At 43.7% G+C, this 19,531-nt stretch overlaps 1 protein-coding gene across 1 annotated transcript in view; it reads right to left on the reverse strand.

Annotated features, from left to right (window-relative positions):
* Window positions 1-19,531, reverse strand: part of pip5k1ca (phosphatidylinositol-4-phosphate 5-kinase, type I, gamma a) — a 62,128-nt gene that overhangs the window by 8,008 nt on the left and 34,589 nt on the right. Inside the window, 10 exon segments of the mRNA XM_056276436.1 lie at window positions 2,195-2,199; window positions 4,192-4,305; window positions 4,651-4,662; window positions 5,431-5,572; window positions 5,712-5,873; window positions 6,810-6,894; window positions 8,374-8,422; window positions 15,006-15,089; window positions 15,410-15,618; window positions 16,533-16,832. Coding sequence (XP_056132411.1) covers window positions 2,195-2,199; window positions 4,192-4,305; window positions 4,651-4,662; window positions 5,431-5,572; window positions 5,712-5,873; window positions 6,810-6,894; window positions 8,374-8,422; window positions 15,006-15,089; window positions 15,410-15,618; window positions 16,533-16,832 — 1,162 coding nt within the window.

Consider the following 19,531-nt stretch of genomic DNA (forward strand, 5'->3'; position numbering starts at 1 on the left):
GGAAAAACAGAGAGAGGAGGAGGAGGTATGATTGACAGTCACTCATTCACTGAAGTTTAAGATTGTTCAGAAAACCTAAGGTAAAAAATTTGTCTCTCAGTACATACTGGGTGCTGTCTCCCCTGTGTTGTCAGACAGCCATATACAAAACAAGCACACTCCCACGCAGAGAATTGGCTGTCATTAAGACCATTAATTGGGGCACTTTTGGTAAGCTACCTGATGAAGCCAGGAAGACAACAGGATGAAGCTTATTAGATGAGAGCAAACGGGCTCCAGTGAACATTTAACAGCTGTTTATGTGTGTGTGTTGAAGTTTCAAGCGTTTGTGTGTGTGTGCGTGTGTGTTAGGGATGGGTACCGAAAAGCGGTATCACACAGGCACCGGTGCTAAATTATTAAAGACCGTAGTATTGATATGCTCCGACGTTAACGGCTCCGCTATCAGTAGTGGAGAAATTAAATTTCCTATTTATCTAGGCAACATAAACGTTATCTTGTGCCTTTTAACTCACCAGCTCCATTTCTAATTTGCAATAAGATTAAGACATTTGTCTATGATGCATTTTCACTATTCCCAATCCAGAAGAGAGCTCTCACTCTCTCGGAGCTTGTCGTATGTGTGAGCCGAGGGGCGGGGCCAGCTGTCTGCCTCTCTCTCTCTCTCTGACACACACACACACACACACACACTCGCAAATCTATACTTGTGGGGCCCCCTCATTGACTACATTCATTTCCTAGCCCTTAACCCTAACCTTAACCACGCAAACTACATGCCTAACCCTAACCCTTACCCTAACCTTAACCTAACCCTAATTCTAACCTTAACCCTAGAACCAAGTCCTAACCCTAAAATAGACCCTTTTTCTTGTGGGGCCCCATAAAATGGCCCCACAAGGTAGGTGGTTTCTGTTTTTTTTAAGAAAAACATAGTACACACACACACACACACACACACACACACACAGACTGCTCTTGGTGACAATGGCCGAGAGAGAACTAAACGGTCAAAAGTGTGGTTACACTTCACTAGAGTTGATGCTGACAATGCTCGTTGCCACAAGTACAACAAGTCTTTTGCATGTAAGGGCGGAAACACAAGCAATCTTTTGAAACATCTAGCGAAAGTGCATCAAATACAGGCAGAGAAATGCAGTTTTCGACTGCCTGGCTCGTAGTTCATCTCTCATTGGCCATCCACCTCAGGTATGTTATTATGCTGCTAACTAAATTATACAGACATGGGTTAATTGAGATAATAAAACAATGTTAATTCTATTCTGAATTTGTTTTTTTTTTCCCTTAAAAAAATAACAAAAAGAGGCATCCGGGTAGTGTAGTGGTCTATTCCGTTGCCTACCAACACGGGGATCGCAGGATGGAATCCCAGTGTTACCTCCGGCTTGGTCGGGCATCCCTACAGACACAATTGGCCGTGTCTGCGGGTGAGAAGCCAGATGTGGGTATGTGTCCTGGTTGCTGCACTAGCGCCTCCTCTGGTCAGCTGGGGGGCCTGTTTGGGGGGAGGGGGAACTGGAGGAATAAAGTGATCCTCCCACGCGCTATGTCCCCCTGGTGAAACTCCTCACTTTCAGGTGAAAAGAAGCGGCTGGTGGCTCCACATGTATCGGAGGAAGCATGTGGTTGTCTGCAGCCCTCCCCGGATTGGCAGAGGGGCTGGAGCAGTGACCGGGATGGCTCGGAAGAGTGAGGTAATTGGCCGGATACAATTGGGAAGAAGGGAGAACCCCCCCCCCCCCAAAAAAAAATCAAAACAAAAAGAACAGATAAGAGTACCATTAAAGTACCGGATTGATAAGCAGTATCGGTAAGAGTGGTAGTACCATCAAAATCTTAACGATACCCATCCCTAGTGTGTGTTTACATGGTTTATTTGACAAAGCACTAAGAGTTACCGGCTGACTGTGTTGCCACAATCCTTTACTGTTGCTGGTGAGATCACTGACTATTAGGAAGGACATAGGCCGAGCCAGACAGCTTTTTCAGCTTCTGTGTTTAAGCTCAGCTTTGCTAGCAAAAAGAAGAAGAAAAAAAGCCCAGTGCTGGCTGCTGAAGAAAACCAGAGCTGGCGTCTCTCAGGAAGAGATCTGATTGGCTGAATGGCTAATATGGGGCGGCGGTTGCCATGCAGAGGTTTTCTCTCTCTCTCTCTGCATCTCTTTTACTCCACATATTCTCCCCACGCATTCTGTCCCTTTTTCCTCTATCTTGGTTCTTGGTTTCCCTCTATCTCTTCTCCACCATTTCTCTCATTAAGACCATCAGTATCGCCTCTCTCCCTCTCAGTCTGACTTTCTCCGGCCATCTCTTGCTTTCTCACCTCCCTCAAAATGTTAACACTCTTCTCTGTATCCATCTCTTCCAGTCCTTTGGTCTAATTTCATCACAATTCCTTCTCCCTAAGCTCTCTTGTCCTGTCCTATCCATCTCCCCAGCCCAGCAGCAGGTGAGGCTGAGAATGAGGTGGGCCATCAGGATGGCAACTTCCATTTCCTGTCCGCAGTTGCTGGCTCTGTTGTCTTCACCCTCTCACCCCCACCCTCTAACTCCTAGTCTGTTCCTACAGCAGCCCCAGGCCATATGTCTAGCCACTGTCTTCTCAGCATTAGACCCAGATATTCAGTAATTTTCCCTCAGTCACCACACCCAGATCCTCCACCCTTGACCACAGCTCCAATCCAAGAGCAAGTTCTATGCTCATATCAATTAAATCTGGTTAGGTTCAGTTCATCTCAGTTCACCTCAGCAACTAATGTCCAGCTAGTTCAGTATTGTAAACAGAGGATCACATGTGGTTTTTGGTGACATTGTGTTTCTGAGTCTGGTCATCTACTAATGTCTTGTGTCATCCCATACGTCCCCATCTTTATAGAAGGTTCCACTTTAAAAAAAAAAGCTTAAATTCCATGTGGGCCATCTTCACATACAGTTTATTACACAGGCAGTAACAGTTAGGTTAACTAAGCCCTTTGTTTTGCAAGGAGGGTGGAGCCTTGACAAGAGGCCCCCCCATTTCTCCTGCCCCACTGCCCTACTTCTGCTGGCTGGTACCCCCCCCCCCCCCGCCAGGGCCCCTCAGGCCTTGATGCTGCCTCATGGTGTCACCCCATAACGGACAGACAATATAAACACACACACACACACACACACTCAGTACAAGTACTGTCACGAACACATGTGCTTCTTCCCTCTTAACCTAATTAGATGCCTGCCCCTGATAGAGCCTTCAGCGTTTATAACCGCGGACTTTGCACTGCCTCTCGGACCTCAATAACCAAATGACAGAGGCTGAGCATTCATGTGTTTGTAGGTCTTTGTGAAAGCCTGTGTGTTTGTGTGTGCATGTTTATCTGTGCATAATAAGGAACTTTGTGTTGTCTGAAAGACCCAAACACTCAAATGGGTGGGTCAGTGTATGTGTATGTCTGTTTTCGAGGTCCCATAGTGAGAGGTGAGGTGTGCAAACCCAGCAGCTGGCCTAGCCTAGGTTAGAGACTGGCAGCAGGTTATTTATAGGGAGGTCTCAAATAGAGTCGTATTGATGACTGGGGTTGTACAGCTTCGCTATCCCCCATTATTTTTTGTGTACTCTTGGAGCATCTCTTTACAGTGCAAATCTTTGGTTTCTCATCATTTGGGAAGGTCAGGACACAATGTTGCACGCTCTAAACAACAGCAAGGGCATGTACGTTTTTCCGTGCATAGATTAGCAAGCGCCGACATTGAAGCTTTTAAAGAGCCTCCCGGTCTAACAGCAAAAGCAGAAGCCACAACCAGCTCTTTCCTCAGGTGTCTGCTTAGCTCTGCTAGCTAAAAGTTGCATTGTTTATGTCTTAATGTATTCTGTTTATGTCAAGGTTTGTTCTATTTGGTGCTTGTGGTTACATGTTTACTCAACAACAAAAAATTTGAAAAGCAATTATTTTCAATTTTTTTGTATGAAGGGACATTATCTTCATATTGATGGAGCTGATCCTCTTGTTTCAAGAAATGTCACTTAATGTCACATGAAAATTCTTCAAACAGGTTAAAATTCATTGGAGCTACGTGAAATCTCTTTTTCCTGCCTGGTTTCACGTTTCGCTTAAAGCGATGAATAAGATTTTAACACTCAGTACTGCTCACAATCATTTGTTAACAGGCATTTTTCTTGGTGTCTACCTGGACTCAGGCGAGGGCTGTGGGACCAAGATGGTGGGCTCACTGTCATGTCTCTTCACCTCCACCTCCACTGTGATGGTCTGCTGATCCTCCTCACGCGCACGCAGCTCCTCCTGGGTCCTGCACATGTGGATGAAAACACATATTCAGGAAAACAAAAAGATATGTGCACGCACAAACACACACGCATGCACACGCACGCACGCACGCACGCACACACACACACACACCCAACCTCAGCAGGAAGGGCAGTCTTTCACATAAACACAGAGCAACAAACTGACACAACAGTTTTACCGCACACACCTACCACACCCAGAAATAACTAACCCCATAAAAATATAGCACTAGCAAGTTTTTTCTGACTATAAAGAACTTTTCTAAAAGCTAAAACAGTGAAAGTAAAGAGAAGAAGTCAGAGCACCATGAATGGCGCATACTCACCTTCCATCATGGCTGACAGACTGGGTGTGCCTCCTATGGACACAGACAGAAAGAACAGTGTCAGTGGAAGCTCTGTGTAAGCTCTGCAATAGCCAGTTTAAATGGGACAAACTGGGCAGGACACTGGAGTTGGGGTGCCCAAAAAGTCCAAGTGACAGATTGGAGGGACGTGTATTTTTTTTCCTGTGCTCCAGTCAGTCATCAAAGCTGGCAATATTATGAAATTTGACAGATTTCTTTGTAAGGTTAACCCGCCCCTCTGAACCCTGCTGTTGATGCTAATTCATCAAAGTGCAACACTGACGCCAACAATAACGACGTTGGTTTGTTGATGGAACAAGATTCGTCTGTAAAAATCCTGTCAGCGAAAGCAGCTTTTTACCTTTCTGGCTGTTTGAGTTTCCATGGCTGAGATTATGATGAGGTGAACCAATAAATATTTTGTGATTCTGATTTTCAGGAAAGTCAGGAAGTATGTTACTGGTAGGACAAAATTTTGTTAACAAAACTAAACAGTTCAGAAAAGATTAAATTAAAAAACATGCTAGCAGCAGGCATCACATGCTAGCGAGAGACAGGGTAAATGCCAAGATTGCCCCTGAGAAAGTGCCTCTGCCCCTGCATAGTAGCTCTGATAAGCCTATGCTTTATGTAAGAAAATTTGATTTATACGTTTTGTCCTTGTCAGATAAATCACAATAGCGTAAACCTGACACAGACAGTTAAGTGTAACTAAGCGTGTGTGTGTGTGTGTGTGTGTGCGTGTTCGGATGTGTGTTGTGTGTTTGGGTGTGTCTGTACCTGTAGCGGGGGTGCTCTGCTGTGTCTGAAGGGGATCGTTCAGGGATGGAGAGAGAGGTGGTTGAAGACAGCGTGGTGGCAATTGATGCTGTGGTCGCCTCTTCAAACGATGGCGGAGTGCAAGGGAGAAGGTCTGGTCGCCCTGGGGGAGGGAGGGAGGGGGAGAGAGATATCGCTCATCTTCAATCTTCGCTTGTGTTTGCAAGCACATATGTCAATTAGTATGTTTACAGCATATTTGTACATACTTAAATAGCATGAGTGTATGTGTATCTGTTTACCCTCATCCTCCAGTGTGGGGAAGCTACGTGCTCCCCTCAGATCGTAGATATTCTCGTCTCTCTCGGAAGGCAGCTGGCTGGCTGACCAGGCAGCCCCAGGACCTGGGTACTTGGGCACTGTCAACGACACACGACCCTTCTTAGAAGGAGACGACTTCAAAGCTGGTAAAAGAAACACACACACCAATCATTAATAACAGGGACAAGTGTAAATGTTGTGCATTGCCAATGCAGAGTAAATGCCGTCCATCCATCCATTATCCAAGCCACTTATCCCAATTGGGGTTGCGGGGATGCTGGAGACTATCACAGCAGTCATTGGGCGGCAGGCAGGGAGACACCCTGGACAGGCTGCCAGGCCATCACAGGGCCGACACATTCACACTGAGGGACAATTTAGACAATTTAGACCTACATGTCTTTGGACTGTGGGAGGAAACCTGAACACCCGGAGGAAACCCATGCAGACACTGGGAGAACATGCAAACTCCACACAGAGGATGACTTGAGACGACCCCCAAGGTTGGACAACCCCGGGGCTTGAATCCAGGACCTTCTTGCTGTGAGGCAACCGCACTAACCACTGCACCACCCAGAGTAAATGCCATTCAATCTCTAAAAAAATATTTTCTTCAAGGCTTCAATCTAATCAACAACCACATAGTTCTGAATGCATATGAAGGTTTCTATATGCATGGTGGATCCAAGCATTACTGAAATTGCAAGACCTAAAGCAAGACTGAATCGTAAGACCTAAAAGCTCAATTAGAGCAAAGATACAAAATTCATTAAAACTAAATGAACAAGGTTCAGTCACAGCAAGTCTGTGGTATTGGAAATCCTTGTCTTTGTGGATGCAGTGAATTAATATTTGTAACCTTTTCATTGAGATGAAACAGAAAATTGTGCTTGGCCATGCGTTACACTTTGATCGCATGACATTAAGCAGTGCCAAATATGGCAGTTAACAATCGGATTTCCCTGTCGAGACTCGGCTTAGTGGGTTTCTCTCTCAGTTAAATGAGAGAAATGCCTGGCATGTGAGTCTGGGGCTCATCTTAGGTCTCCCTTTGACTATGTAAGGCAGTGGGAACTCACAGGAACTCTTCTTGAAAACCGTGCTGCTCATGAACTTGAAGAACCTGTCTGCATAGAAGCCTGGCCGATGGACTGACACTGTGTCCTGAGACAGAGGGGGAGAGAGGAAAACAGAGAGAGATAAGAGAGAAGTGCATAATGAGAGTGATTGAGAGTGATGAGGGAAACAGACCGTGAGAGAGGAGAGCAAAGAAAAATGTGGAGATACATCTATTTGTCCCAAAATGTCCCAATCACTAATGCTTTTCTCTGGGCCAACACATCAGATAGCGGCACAGGCAGGTAGACCAAAAGAGCTATGCAGACAGAGACTAGCCTGCTAATGTAATCACTTCATTATTCATGTTCCAATTCAACTCACACTACCGCCAGATCGACAGATGACACTTGGTGTTTGGTTGACACTGATGGAGTGATAAAGGGATAGAAAAGGGGATATGAATGGATGGGTGTGGGGGAGGGGGGAGATGTCGGAGGTGAGAGGATAAGAAAAGAACAAAAACGGAAATAAAGAAAGTGAATGGCTTATCTACTCACAGAATGGGGAACGTCAAAATGACAAACTCCAACAGATTGCCCCACGTAGCTTTGCGATGATATTGCAGGGATTGAACATGAATAACAAATTGCGTATGGGGCGGAAGGTGTTATACAGACAGAGCCTACTGTATGACACACAACTTGTCTTGAAGACGTCAGAGGAGAGGGAGGCCACCTCATCATCAGCAACAGTGATGCATTAGGGAACATTATGGAGGTGCTAAGCCCCGCATATCTTCATATCTTGTGTGTGTGTGTGTGTGTGTGTGTGTGTGTGTGTGTGTTCGTCCATGAGTGCACTGAGTGAGCGAGCAAGCAAGCGCAGGAGAGGAGTGAGGAAGGGAGGGAGAGAGAGAGAAAGACGTAAGAGAGAGCTTCTATATTAAGAACAGCCTGGTGTTGTAGTGTGGGCTACAGGGAGGATAGAAAGAAGTGCTTCGGAGCCTGGAGATGATGGGGCAGAGAGGAGGGTGGTATGAGTGGGAAAAAGGAGAGAGGAAGGAGCACGAGCACATCGCAGAGAGAATGAAAAAAAGGATGCTAACTTAATTGTTGAGGTCGTATATTTTCAATACTACTATAGAGTGTTTTGACAAGTCTGAAGATCCCAAATGTCAAGAAAAGCACTCAATCCACAAACGACTGAGCTGTTTCAATTTTCAGGAAAAGCAAACATGACAGGGATAGGAGCACATAGAAAAAGGCAGACGGGAAGACAGCCAGATACTCTGCTCTCCTTTCAAAACAAAAAGTAAAAGCTTCAAGTACAAGCTTAAGGATTCCTTTCCTCATTGTACATTTGCCAGAGAGCTAAAGACTCTCTTAGCTTGTCTTGTTTCCAGATAATACAATTACACAACATAAGATACTCAGATGTCTGCATGTATGCATGAGTTTAAATGTGTGTTTGTCTGTGTTTGCCTACAAAAGTAGACATGCCACAGTGTGTGACCGTGGGCCTGCCTACATTCGACGGCATTTCTAGGTGTCATGTTTAGGAAAAAACAACAAAAGTGCAGCTTACCCCATCATGAACCAAAGCCTTCCACGTGTGCTCCAGTTTCTTAATTAGCCTACAGCCATAAAGAGAAACATGCTTTAAAACAGTGATTTTAAATATGTATTAGGATCACAGACAAATACAACCAACATGCCCGTAGGCCGTGTACATATGCTAATTGATGCTGAACATGCTAATTAAAGTACTTAAGATGACAATGCGAGAATGCTCATGGATATTGAGTTTGAAGCTGTTTGCATCCTTTTTCAATGTTCCTAATCCATTTTTATGATGTAAGGATATCTGCATCAGACATTGGTAATCCCCCCCCCTTTTTTTTTCTCCCCAATTGTACTTGGTCAATTACCCTATTTTTCTGAGCTGTCCCGGTTGCTGCTGCACCCTTTCTGCCGATCCGGGGAGGGCTGCAGACTACCACATGCTTCCTCCAATACATGTGGAGTCGCCAGCCGCTTCTTTTCACCTGACAGTGAGGAGTTTCACCAGGGGGACATAGCGCGTGGGAGGATCATGCTATTTCCCCCCAGTTCCCCCTCCCCCCGAACAGGTGCCCTGACCGACCAGAGGAGGCGCTAGTGCAGCGACCAGGACACATACCCACATCCGGCTTCCCACCCACAGACACGGCCAATTGTGTCTGTAGGGATGCTTGACCAAGCCGGAGGTAACACTGGAATTCAAACCGGCAATCCCGGTGTTGGTAGGCAATGGAATAGACCACAATGCTACCCGGACGCCTGAGTACATTGGTAAATTTAATAGTGGTTCAATGTGTCACATTGACCGATGGTGGTTTTACCTGTGTGGTGGAGGAGTTGCGGAAAATCCAAATAATAAACCACAAAAACTGTTATATATTATGGATAATCCTTACCACCTTTTTCAAGCACCTAGTGGACAGACAGCAGAGCACCTTTCTCTAACAGATTGGTTCAGCTTCGCTGTCGCAAGGATTGATACAGGAAATCTTTGCTGCCAAAAGCAATAACTCTGTACAACACCTCACCTCTGTCTAACAGAGAACTCTCAGTTTTATAGTTTCTGTCTCAACCAAACTCCACTCTTGTTTTGCTCCTTCAGTAACTTTGATCATGGTGAATTTTCACATCTTTATACTCCTACTCTACCTCATTGCATTTTTAAAACTTCAACTACTTTTCACACTTGTCTAATGTATATAGTACTGTTATCCTATATTTATATTTTACAATATTTATAGTGCATTCTAGTGTATTCTTTATATTGTGTATTCTATAGATCTTCTATAGCTATATATTATATTTATAGAGGCAATGGTGATGGACAGGTTGATGGACTAGATCAAGCAGGAGTCTCCGTGAACTATAATGTTCATGGATGATATTGTGATCTGTAGCGGGAGTAGGAGTAGGTTCAGGAGAGACTGGAGAGGTGGAGGTATGCACAGAAGGGTAGCAGCAAGAGGGAAAGGGAAGGTTTAAAAGATGGTAGTGACACCAGATATGTTATATGGTTTGGAGACAGTGGCACTGATGAAAAGACAGGAGGCAGAGCTGGAGGTGGCAGAGTTGAAGATCCTAAGCTTTTCATTGGGAGTGACGAAGAAGGACAGGATTAGGAATGAGTTTATTAGAGGGACAGCTCGGGTTGGACGGTTTGGAGACAAAGCAAGAGAGGCAAGCTTGAGATGGTTTGGACATGTAAGGAGGAGAGATGCTGATTATATTGGGGGAAGGATGCTGAACATGGTCAGGGAAGAGGAAAAGAGGAAAGTCAAAGAGGAGGTTTATGGATGTGGTGAGGGAGGACATGCAGGTAAGTGGCTGGCGTGACAGAGGAAGATGCAGAGGACATGAAGAGATGGAAACGGATGATCCACCATGGTGACCCCTAATGGGAGCAGCCGAAAGTATTAGTAGTAGTAGATTTTATATTTATAGAGCATGCTAAGTTTTTTTAAAAAAATATATATATTCTGTATTGAGCTATCTTATTTTATTTGTTGTATTTATTTTTCTGACTTCTGATTTGATATATACTTCTTTCTTCTAGTGTTGATATGAATCTTTACTGTGCATTTACTGTTCATGTGCAATGCCTGGTTAACCTGCTGCTGTAACACAAGAATTTCCCAATTTGGGATCAATAAAGTACATCCATCCATCCATCTATCCATCTATCAGGGGTGTCGCGATATACCGGTATTGATGATAACTGATATTTAAAGAATGAAATATCGATATCATGTTAAAAATACACATATGACGATAATAATAATAATACCAACTTTATTTATATAACACTTTTCTTAACAATGTTACGAAGTGCTTTACAAAAGAAATAAAACCAGACAAGGCAAAAAATGAGAAGAAGATCAAAGGACATGAGCAAAGAGGAGATAAAAACAATAAATGAATAAGACCAAATAAATAGGAATGAAAATAAATAGTATAAATAAATAAAAAAATCAAACATTTCCAAAAGCATTCAAAAAGAGAAACGTTTTAAGAAGAGATTTAAAAGAAGCTCCCTTTTCCATTACATGGTACCGGCTCAACTCGACTTGACTCAATTCACCCTTTTTTCGTTTTCCATTACTGGAAAGTACCGGCATTTTAGTAACTGTTACTACTTTTCTGGTACCACCTTTGTTGAGGTTCTAAAAGAACTGGAGTGGGTACCAAAATCAATGCAGACCTCTGACTGGTAAGAGAAACGCATCACTGCGTCATTTTGTGTCACTGCGTCAACAATGTGCGCATGGGATTTCACCTGGCATTTTTAAATACCAAAGCGGTCGAAGCGGAGTTATCTTAAAAGTACATTTTGAAATTGAAAACCAGGCGTCGTTATGACAACCAGCTACACGGAGGGGGTACTGTTACAGTAATAGAAAACGACACAGAAGTTAGTCGAGTCGAGTCGAGTCGAGTTGAGTTGAGCCGGTACCATGTAGTTGAAAAGGGGCATTAGTGTGTCTGAGTTAAGCAGGAAGAGAGTTCCATAATGTGGGGGCTCTAACAGCAAAAGCACTATCACCCTTTGCGACAAACTGTGACCTGGGAATAACCAGCAGGGCTCCATCTGCAGCTCTTAATGGTTGAGAGGCTGCATACCAGGTCAATAAATCAGATGTATTTAGGAGCAAGACCGTTAAGGGCCTTAACAGTGAGCAATAAAAATGTTAAATCAACTTGAAATCTAACAGGGAGCCAATGTAGGGAGGGAAGCACAGGGGTGATGTGATCATGCCTCTTTTTCCAAGTAATGAGTTGAGCAGTGGCGTTTTGTACCAACTGGAGACGGTGGAGGGAGTCCTGGCTGATACCCAAGAAAAGTGTATTGCAATAATCAAGCCAAGAATGGATAAAAGTATGTACAACTTTTTGTAGATCAGCAATTGATAAAAATGACCTAATTTTAGCAATTACCTTGAGCTGGACAAAACATGACTGAATGACATTTTTGACTTGATTAGCAAAACAGAGGTTAGCATTGCTAGATTCCTAGCAGCCTGCTTAAGACTATTTGACAGACCACCAAGATTAATACCAAAAGGACTGATGGAATTTGGGGGACCGAACAGAATGACCTCAGATTTATCATTGTTAAATTTAAGAAAATTTTGGAACAGCCAGGATTTAATATCAGAGACAAGTTGTGAGATTTGCTAGGCTGCTAGGATCTGTGGGTTTAAGTGGCATGCATAACTGAGTGTCGTCAGCATAAAAATGGTAAACACAACATGATTTTGAATAATATCCTGGCCAAGAGGCAGTGTGTATATAGAAAACAGAAGGGGGCCAAGAACTGAGCCTTGAGGGACACCACAACTCAACTGAGCTATCGAGGAAGTAGTTACCCAGGTCAACAGAAAAAGTTCTGTTGGAGAGGTATGAGGATAATAAACTAAGAGCTGAGCCCTTGATGCCTACCCTTATCTCAGAGCAATGTAAGAGGATACTGTGACTTAAGTCTAAAAGAACTAAAATTGAGCAGTCACTTCTGTCTGCAGTCAGCAGTAGGTCATTAGTAACTTTAACTAGAGCTGTCTCGGTACTGTGAAGCGCTCTAAAACCAAACTGGAAACTGTTAAATCGTGTACATAGTCCAGCGCCTCTTAAATCATTTCAATTTCTTTCTGTTTTCGCTTTGTCTCCCTCCCCCGTGACATAGCAACTCACTAGTGTGGTGATTGCCCAAATTATGTTGTTATAAACATTAAGAAATCTGTTTCCGGCTATCAGTCTGTTTTCACTCACCTCCACACACCCACCAGTCCTGTCAACCAGTGATATGGCTCTGATTTACCCGCTTGGAAAGACCAGCACTACGTACTTTTATGAGTCGCACAAATCAATATGGCGACTGACGCTAGCGAGTAAAGAGCAGGGAGAAGTTAGACGTCCACTTTGTGAGCCTATCCAGGCCTTTGCGCCATGTTAAAACAACGTTTGCTATATATTCGCACGTGTGTCCTCGTGAAAAATAATCTCCCCTCATCATCTCAGGGAATCCGTTGAGGATCCGACAGCCAAATATTTCCTGAGACTCGACAACAGCTAATCACTCACTACAGTAACCGTGAGTCGGCGAAAGCTGGGTGACCATTTTTCTTTTTTTCCTCTTGACTAAAGCTTTGGGGGTTTGGGTATTTTTGTTTGTGAGTTAACTGAACTAAACTGCGGTTGGGAATGCTTCCTTGTTTTAAGTTGTTTTGTCGGATAACTGGGAAATCCCGAAGTGGAGTATTTTTGTTGAGTGAACTGAACTGAATTGAACTGATAATGATAACCGGGAAATCACATATTTCTGCAAAGAAATATACTGAAAATAAAACATAAACTGAGTTATATGAAAATTAAAAAGCATATGAAAAATTATATGAAAATAAAATATAAACTGAACTGAATTACACAGAACTTTTTTCTTTCCCTTTTGCTCGACTGATTGTGTGGTTGAGTTCATTTAAATGTGTTAAGAGTGTTTTATTTCCTTGCCTTGCAATTAATTATATATTTGTTTGTGTTGTAAAAAAAATAATAGGGGTCGTGTATTCTGGATGCATGTATCCTTTGTGGGGTTTGACATTGACTCAGACTGGTTTAAACTTGGTCAAATGTTACACTAACTAGCTATTAATGATGTCATGAAAAAGGGAAAGAGGAAAAAATAACGTAAGGACATGGTCAGTGAACATTAAATCACAGTATATCAGAGTGGTTAGTTGTCAGCCTGTGGTCTTGCACACAAACTCTGTCCCCTGCTCCCCCAAGTGATTTTGTTGCAGTTGCCATTGTATTGATGGCAGATGTTAGGCTTTGTGGATCTTTTGTTTATCGATTCATCTGATTGCCTTTTCACTATCCATTAGTTGTAACTGTTATTTTTGTATGCTCCTTACAGTTATGTTTACAGACGGTCTCTCCACCGCCCTACAGTCATATTTTGAGTGTAATTCATTTGCCAAAAAAGAGACAAAACGCATAATAAAGAAAGTTAAAGATGAATTTGACTGATACATTTTTTCAAGTTTTCTATAGATATCGTGATAATATCGTTATCATGAATTCTTTTGGCCATGATAATTGTGTAGTGAAAATCTAATATTGTGACAGCCCTACTAACTATCTATCTATCTATCTATCTATCTATCTATCTATCTATCTATCTATCTATCTATCTATCTATCTATCTATCTATCTATCTATCTATCTATCTATCTATCTATCTATCTATCTATCTATCTATCTATCTATCTATCTATCTATTTCATTTGATAATATGTTTTAGATTATTATATACAGATAAAGAACTAATAGTTTGTGAGCTGCCAGGCAAGAGGAAAAGAGGAAGGCCAAAGAAGAGGTTTATGTATGTGGTGAGGGAGGACATGAAGGTGACTGGCGTGACAGAGGAAGATGCAGAAGACAGGAAGAGATGATGATAATAATGATAATAATAATAATCATAATAATAATCATAAAAAACTTTATATATATAGCACTTTTCTGAGATGGAAATGGATGATCCGCTCTGGTGACCCCTAATGGGAGCAGCTGAAAGTAATAGTAGTAGTAGTTTCAAATGTATCTAAACTTAGCACAAAAAGTAAGGAAATTTGTGTTTGGTAGATTATTTCTTTGCTGTAACAATGCTTCTTGGCAATAAATCTTATATCAGGCACCTGATTGTCAGCACCTGGGGTACAAGAAGCTCAAAACAAGAGTCAATAGCAACAGCAAAATAAGGTGTTTGGCATTGGCAGAGAAGATATGGCAAATTTTTCATGGGCGCAACCCACACACAGCTCTGCTGCTCATCCCACAAATGTATGTTCCTTACAAATGTGGCACAATTTAAAAGGGAAATAAACAGGCTTTCCAATGGTATAAGATTTATTGCCAAGAAGCATTGTTATAACAAAGAAATAATCTACCAAACACAAATTTCCTTACTTTTTGTGCTTAGTATAGAATAGCTTGAGTGAGGCTCACTTCCAATTTGCACCACACAGTATTCTGTAATAGCTCCATAAAAGTAAGATAAGGTATTTGCCCTCGGTCATAGGCTTTTCTCATATGTGGTTCATAAATAAACAGCTAATGGCAAATGGTGAAAACATGCCATCCATCACAAAGCACTGATGTAATTACCTGTATGACTGCAAGATGTCAATAATTCCAATGTAGAGCAGTAGACGCTCCCCTTTCCCATTGACTGCTGGGATACCTCCCATCCTAACAAGAGAAAGGAAATAAAACAGTTTTTTCCTATCTGTCATTTAAAAAAACTCAGCAGTCGTGGGGCTGGAAAGTTCCACTGTATATGCTACAGTTACATCTATAAACAAAGTGGACTGTTGTTATGTCGAACTGGGTTTAACTGTTGTGAGGGAATAGTCTGAAAGTGCAATGCTGAGTCTTAGCAGACACAGCCTCCAGTTGGCAACCTAGATGAAGAAAGAAACAAGCATCCTCTTTTCCCTTTCTCGTCTCTATATACATAGTCATGGAATTCATGCAGCCATTATCCTCTCTCTCTCTCTAGCCAGACTCACGTGTCATCTGTGTCGATGGACTCTCCACAGGCTGCCCCTCCCTGGATGGACTCCATGGCTGTGGAGTAGAGGGCTTTCTGCTGGGCCACGGGTCTCTTCTCATCACTGCCACCCTGGGATCCCTCCATCTGCCTCTCCCTCTCCGCCTGGTCCATGTTATGGACCCCTAGCAGCAGGCTGTAGTCCATAATCTTAAAGCTCTCCAGCACCTTTTGAGAGAACAAGTCTATGGATGCACAATCTAGTAGACAGACATACTAACTACACTGCTGAAGTGCCTTGCAGTGCAACCAGTACATTCACAAGACTCAACCACCCTAACACTGGAAATGTCAGTGCCACACTCAACCCTTTTATTTTAAACAGATGCATATATCTGAGTGAGCGTGTGTACAGACTTGGTCAAACAAATGCATAACTATACACCTACCCACATGAACACTGCCGGCAACTTATGAGAAGAGGGCAGATCTACTAACAGGCCAGACACCCTTGTAGGTTCCCTGCTTGCTCATAACAAAGGTCTAATTCATAGTGGGGGGGGGCGGTCCTGGGGGGTGCCAAACACTCATAAATTGCTGCCTCTCCTCCCTTCATCCTCTGTTCCATCATCTTTTCATCAGGGAGCTGTATGTGTCCTGGTTTCCCCTTCCAGATTCCTTTAACCTTTTTCCTATTTTTTTCCATCAGTCTCTCTCTCTCTCTGTTTCTCTTTCCCTCAGGGCACTGTGTTCTGCTCAGTTCATCTACAGAACCAACTTCATTTTCATTTCCCACTTCTGCCTGCTGCCCTGTATCCTGTATTGCTCCTTGTCAGTATATTCTCACCAGCTCTTGTTCTACTTAGAGCATTGCTGGGGAAGGTTTGATCAGTGAGTTATATGCATACTTGTATCCCATTTACCCCTCCTATGACTTCTCTCTTCCTCTGTGCAACCTCTCTCTTCCCAGCTCACTCATTTCTCTGGAGGCTCTTAAACAGGATGTCAAATATACATTGTAAATTAAGAGAGCGATAGCAAGACAGAGGAGAGGGAGATAGCAAGAGACAGCAAGATAGTGAAAGAGAAAGAGCACAGCACCCTCTCTCTCTCCCACCCCTTCATGCACCTGTCCAACTCACCAGGCAGTCTCTCTGCAAGGTCTTGACCAGGGCATTGTACGTGTCCTGGTCCAGCATTAGTCCATCCTGCAGGTCCTGCATGAAGTCCAGGTCTTTGAAGGTGGGCCTGGCCTTCTCCCGCTCCTTCTTGGAGGCCCGCCTCTTGTAGGTGGATCCCTTCAGGTCGTACTTGAGGTGCATGCGGACCACGCGTGGCAGGACATTGTTCATCACAACTACGCGGATGTTCTTGCCTCCCGACTGGACGCAGTAGAGGCCAAAGAACTTGGGAAGCAGGGTGCGAGGGTTCTGATTCAAGTTCTGAAGGAGGGTAGATAAAAGAGAGAGAGAGAGAGAGAGAGAGAGAGAGAGAGAGAGAGAGAGAGAGAGAGAGAGAGAGAGAGAGAGAGAGAAGAGGATGAGAAAAATGCTCCTCAGAGCATAGCACATAATATGTTTGCAATGGATAGATTTTTTTGCTCACATTTCACATTCTTCTTAGATCTTTAAAACCAGTTATGAAGACTCACACCTACACGTATTATAGCCAGAATATGTAGGCAAGCAAAAAGATGAAGTGGGAGAGTGGGAAAATGTAATAGAGATACACATTTAAACAAATACATCCACAGTAGAATCACAGGAGCAATTTTCCTCAGACATACAGTAATGACACATCCTATAGCATCTGATTTTTAGGACTATATTCTAAAAAGATTCTGGAAATGAAAAGAGTACCCATGGTCTTGTTGATAAACCATCCCATCATTATCTTATTAACTAAACAGGGAACTGTAGAACATTATCTATGTTCTGTGGGGGCAACTGATGGGAAACGGGCAAGTCAAGGCAGAACGCATCTCAAAACTCATGTGCCTTATCCCTCACATGAGACAAAGCAATCCCTTTTTATCACCAATCTCTGATGAATATTTCAGTAGTCAATCCAAACATTTGAGTCACCCAGGCTGGGTGCCCAGTTAAAAAAAACAACAACAACCCTGCTTTGGCCTTGAGACCAGGGTCAGGTCAGTTCCATTAGAGAAATGAGAGAAGAGAGAGACTCCCAAGTCCTCTCACAGAGTAGAAAACAGACAATATGTTGGTAAAAATGACTATAAAAGGAGAGAGAGAGAGAGAGAGAGAGAGAGAGAGAGAGAGAGAGAGAGAAAGAGAGAGAGAGAGAGGTGGATAGATAGAAAAACACAGAACCAAACAGGACAGACAGAAAGACATATGCCAAAGACAAAGCAGAAAAAGGAAAAGCAATGTGAGAGAGTGAAGCAAAGAAATAAACAATCAGCACAAAAGAAGGGTGAAGTGGCATGGTGCATATGCACAACACTTATAGGATGGAGCTGTGAATGTGGGCCCTGTGACCTTCAGATGAGAGAGTGAGACTGGTTGAAATACATTGTTAGAGGTAAGGACAGAGGTGGACACAGAGAGATGGAGGGAGGGAGAGAGAGAGAGAGAGAGAAAGGAGAAGAGGCTAGAGTGGCCCTGCCTTCAGGACACATATGACCCTTCCATCTATGTGGAAAGGACTTAGCAGTGACGAGTCAACAATACAGACACGTGAGGAACAGAGAAGTGGGGGTTAGGGTGGGGGTGAGAACGGAGGAAAGGGAAAGAGGAACAATAAGTGAGAAAAAGAACAGAATGGGAAAAGGATAAGGAAAGGATGGATTGAAAAAATGGGATCGGAGAGGGGCAGTGAGAAAAAATATATTAAAATGGAGAGAACTGATGGAGGGAAGCGGTGTGCCATAGTGGGGGGGGGGGATAACGCGCTGAAACGTGGGCATATTGATATTGTGGGATGAAGGAAAAAAGCGGGCCTATGTAAGAAGGTGTGGGCTCCAATTCAGAGGAAAAAGATTTGACATAAAGTGGCAACAGCACCAGGTTCAGTTACATCACATGGCATTCTCAGTGCTGCCCCTCAGCCACACTCTTCAGCCAGCCTGCAACTGTCAGTCGGTCAGCTGTGGAAGACGTGTAGCTGCACCACTGACCACCAACTGCCAGCTTGCCTGTTGTCTGTAGAGCTTGCTGTAAAACTGTATAAACTGTAACTGTCTGTCTCTCTGCGTTTGGCTCTGCATGGGTTCTACCTGTCTGTTTGTGCACCTACCTGTCTGTCTGTGTGCCAGTTTGTCTCTGTTAGCCCACCTACGATCTAGCCATCTCTGTATCTCTTTTTTCCCCCCAATAGTACCCGGCCAATTACCCTACTCTTCCAAGCTGTCCCAGTCGCTGCTCCACCCCCTCTGCTGATCCGGGGAGGGCTGCAGACTACCATATACCTCCTCCAATACACGTGGAGTCGCCAGCTGCTTCTTTTCACCTGACAGTGAGGAGTTTTGCCTGGGGGATGTAGCGTGTGGGAGGATCACGCTAGCTCCCCCAGTCCCCCTCCCCCCTGAACAGGTACCCCGATCAACCAGAGGAGGTGCTAGTGTAGTGACCGCGACACACACCCACAGCCGGCTTCCCATCCGCAGACACGGCCAATTGTTCCCTGTAGAGACGCCCGACCAAGCCGGGGCTAATACAGGGATTCGAACTGGCGATCCCCATGTTGGTAGGCAATGGAATAGACTGCCACAGTACCCGGACGCGCCATCTCTGTATCTCAGTCTCACCCTCAATCTGCTCTGTCCTCAAGCAACAGCCATCCCTCATGAGCCTGAATCCCTCCACTTTCATTAAGCCACTCGCCTAAAACCAATTAAACCTGCAAAAAAAAGCAAACCCTTCAGAGCAAAACCAAAACGGTGGAAAATGTCACAGTTAATGCGCTGAGACTTCCTGTTCCTGATTCTTGCTCGAGGGCCATTTCCCTGAATGGTTAAATGAATTCCTGCAGTGATCTGTGGCTGCGGCTCAGTTAGTACATGAATATACTCATCATGACCCAGGCGGTCCTCTCACTTTGCAGGAAGGAGTGAACCTGAGAGACTGGAATAGAAACATGCACATACATGGAGCTGCTGCCAGTTAAGTCCATTCAGGCT

This window comes from Lampris incognitus, chromosome 3, assembly GCF_029633865.1.
Source record: "Lampris incognitus isolate fLamInc1 chromosome 3, fLamInc1.hap2, whole genome shotgun sequence".
NCBI classification, from domain to species: domain Eukaryota; kingdom Metazoa; phylum Chordata; class Actinopteri; order Lampriformes; family Lampridae; genus Lampris; species Lampris incognitus.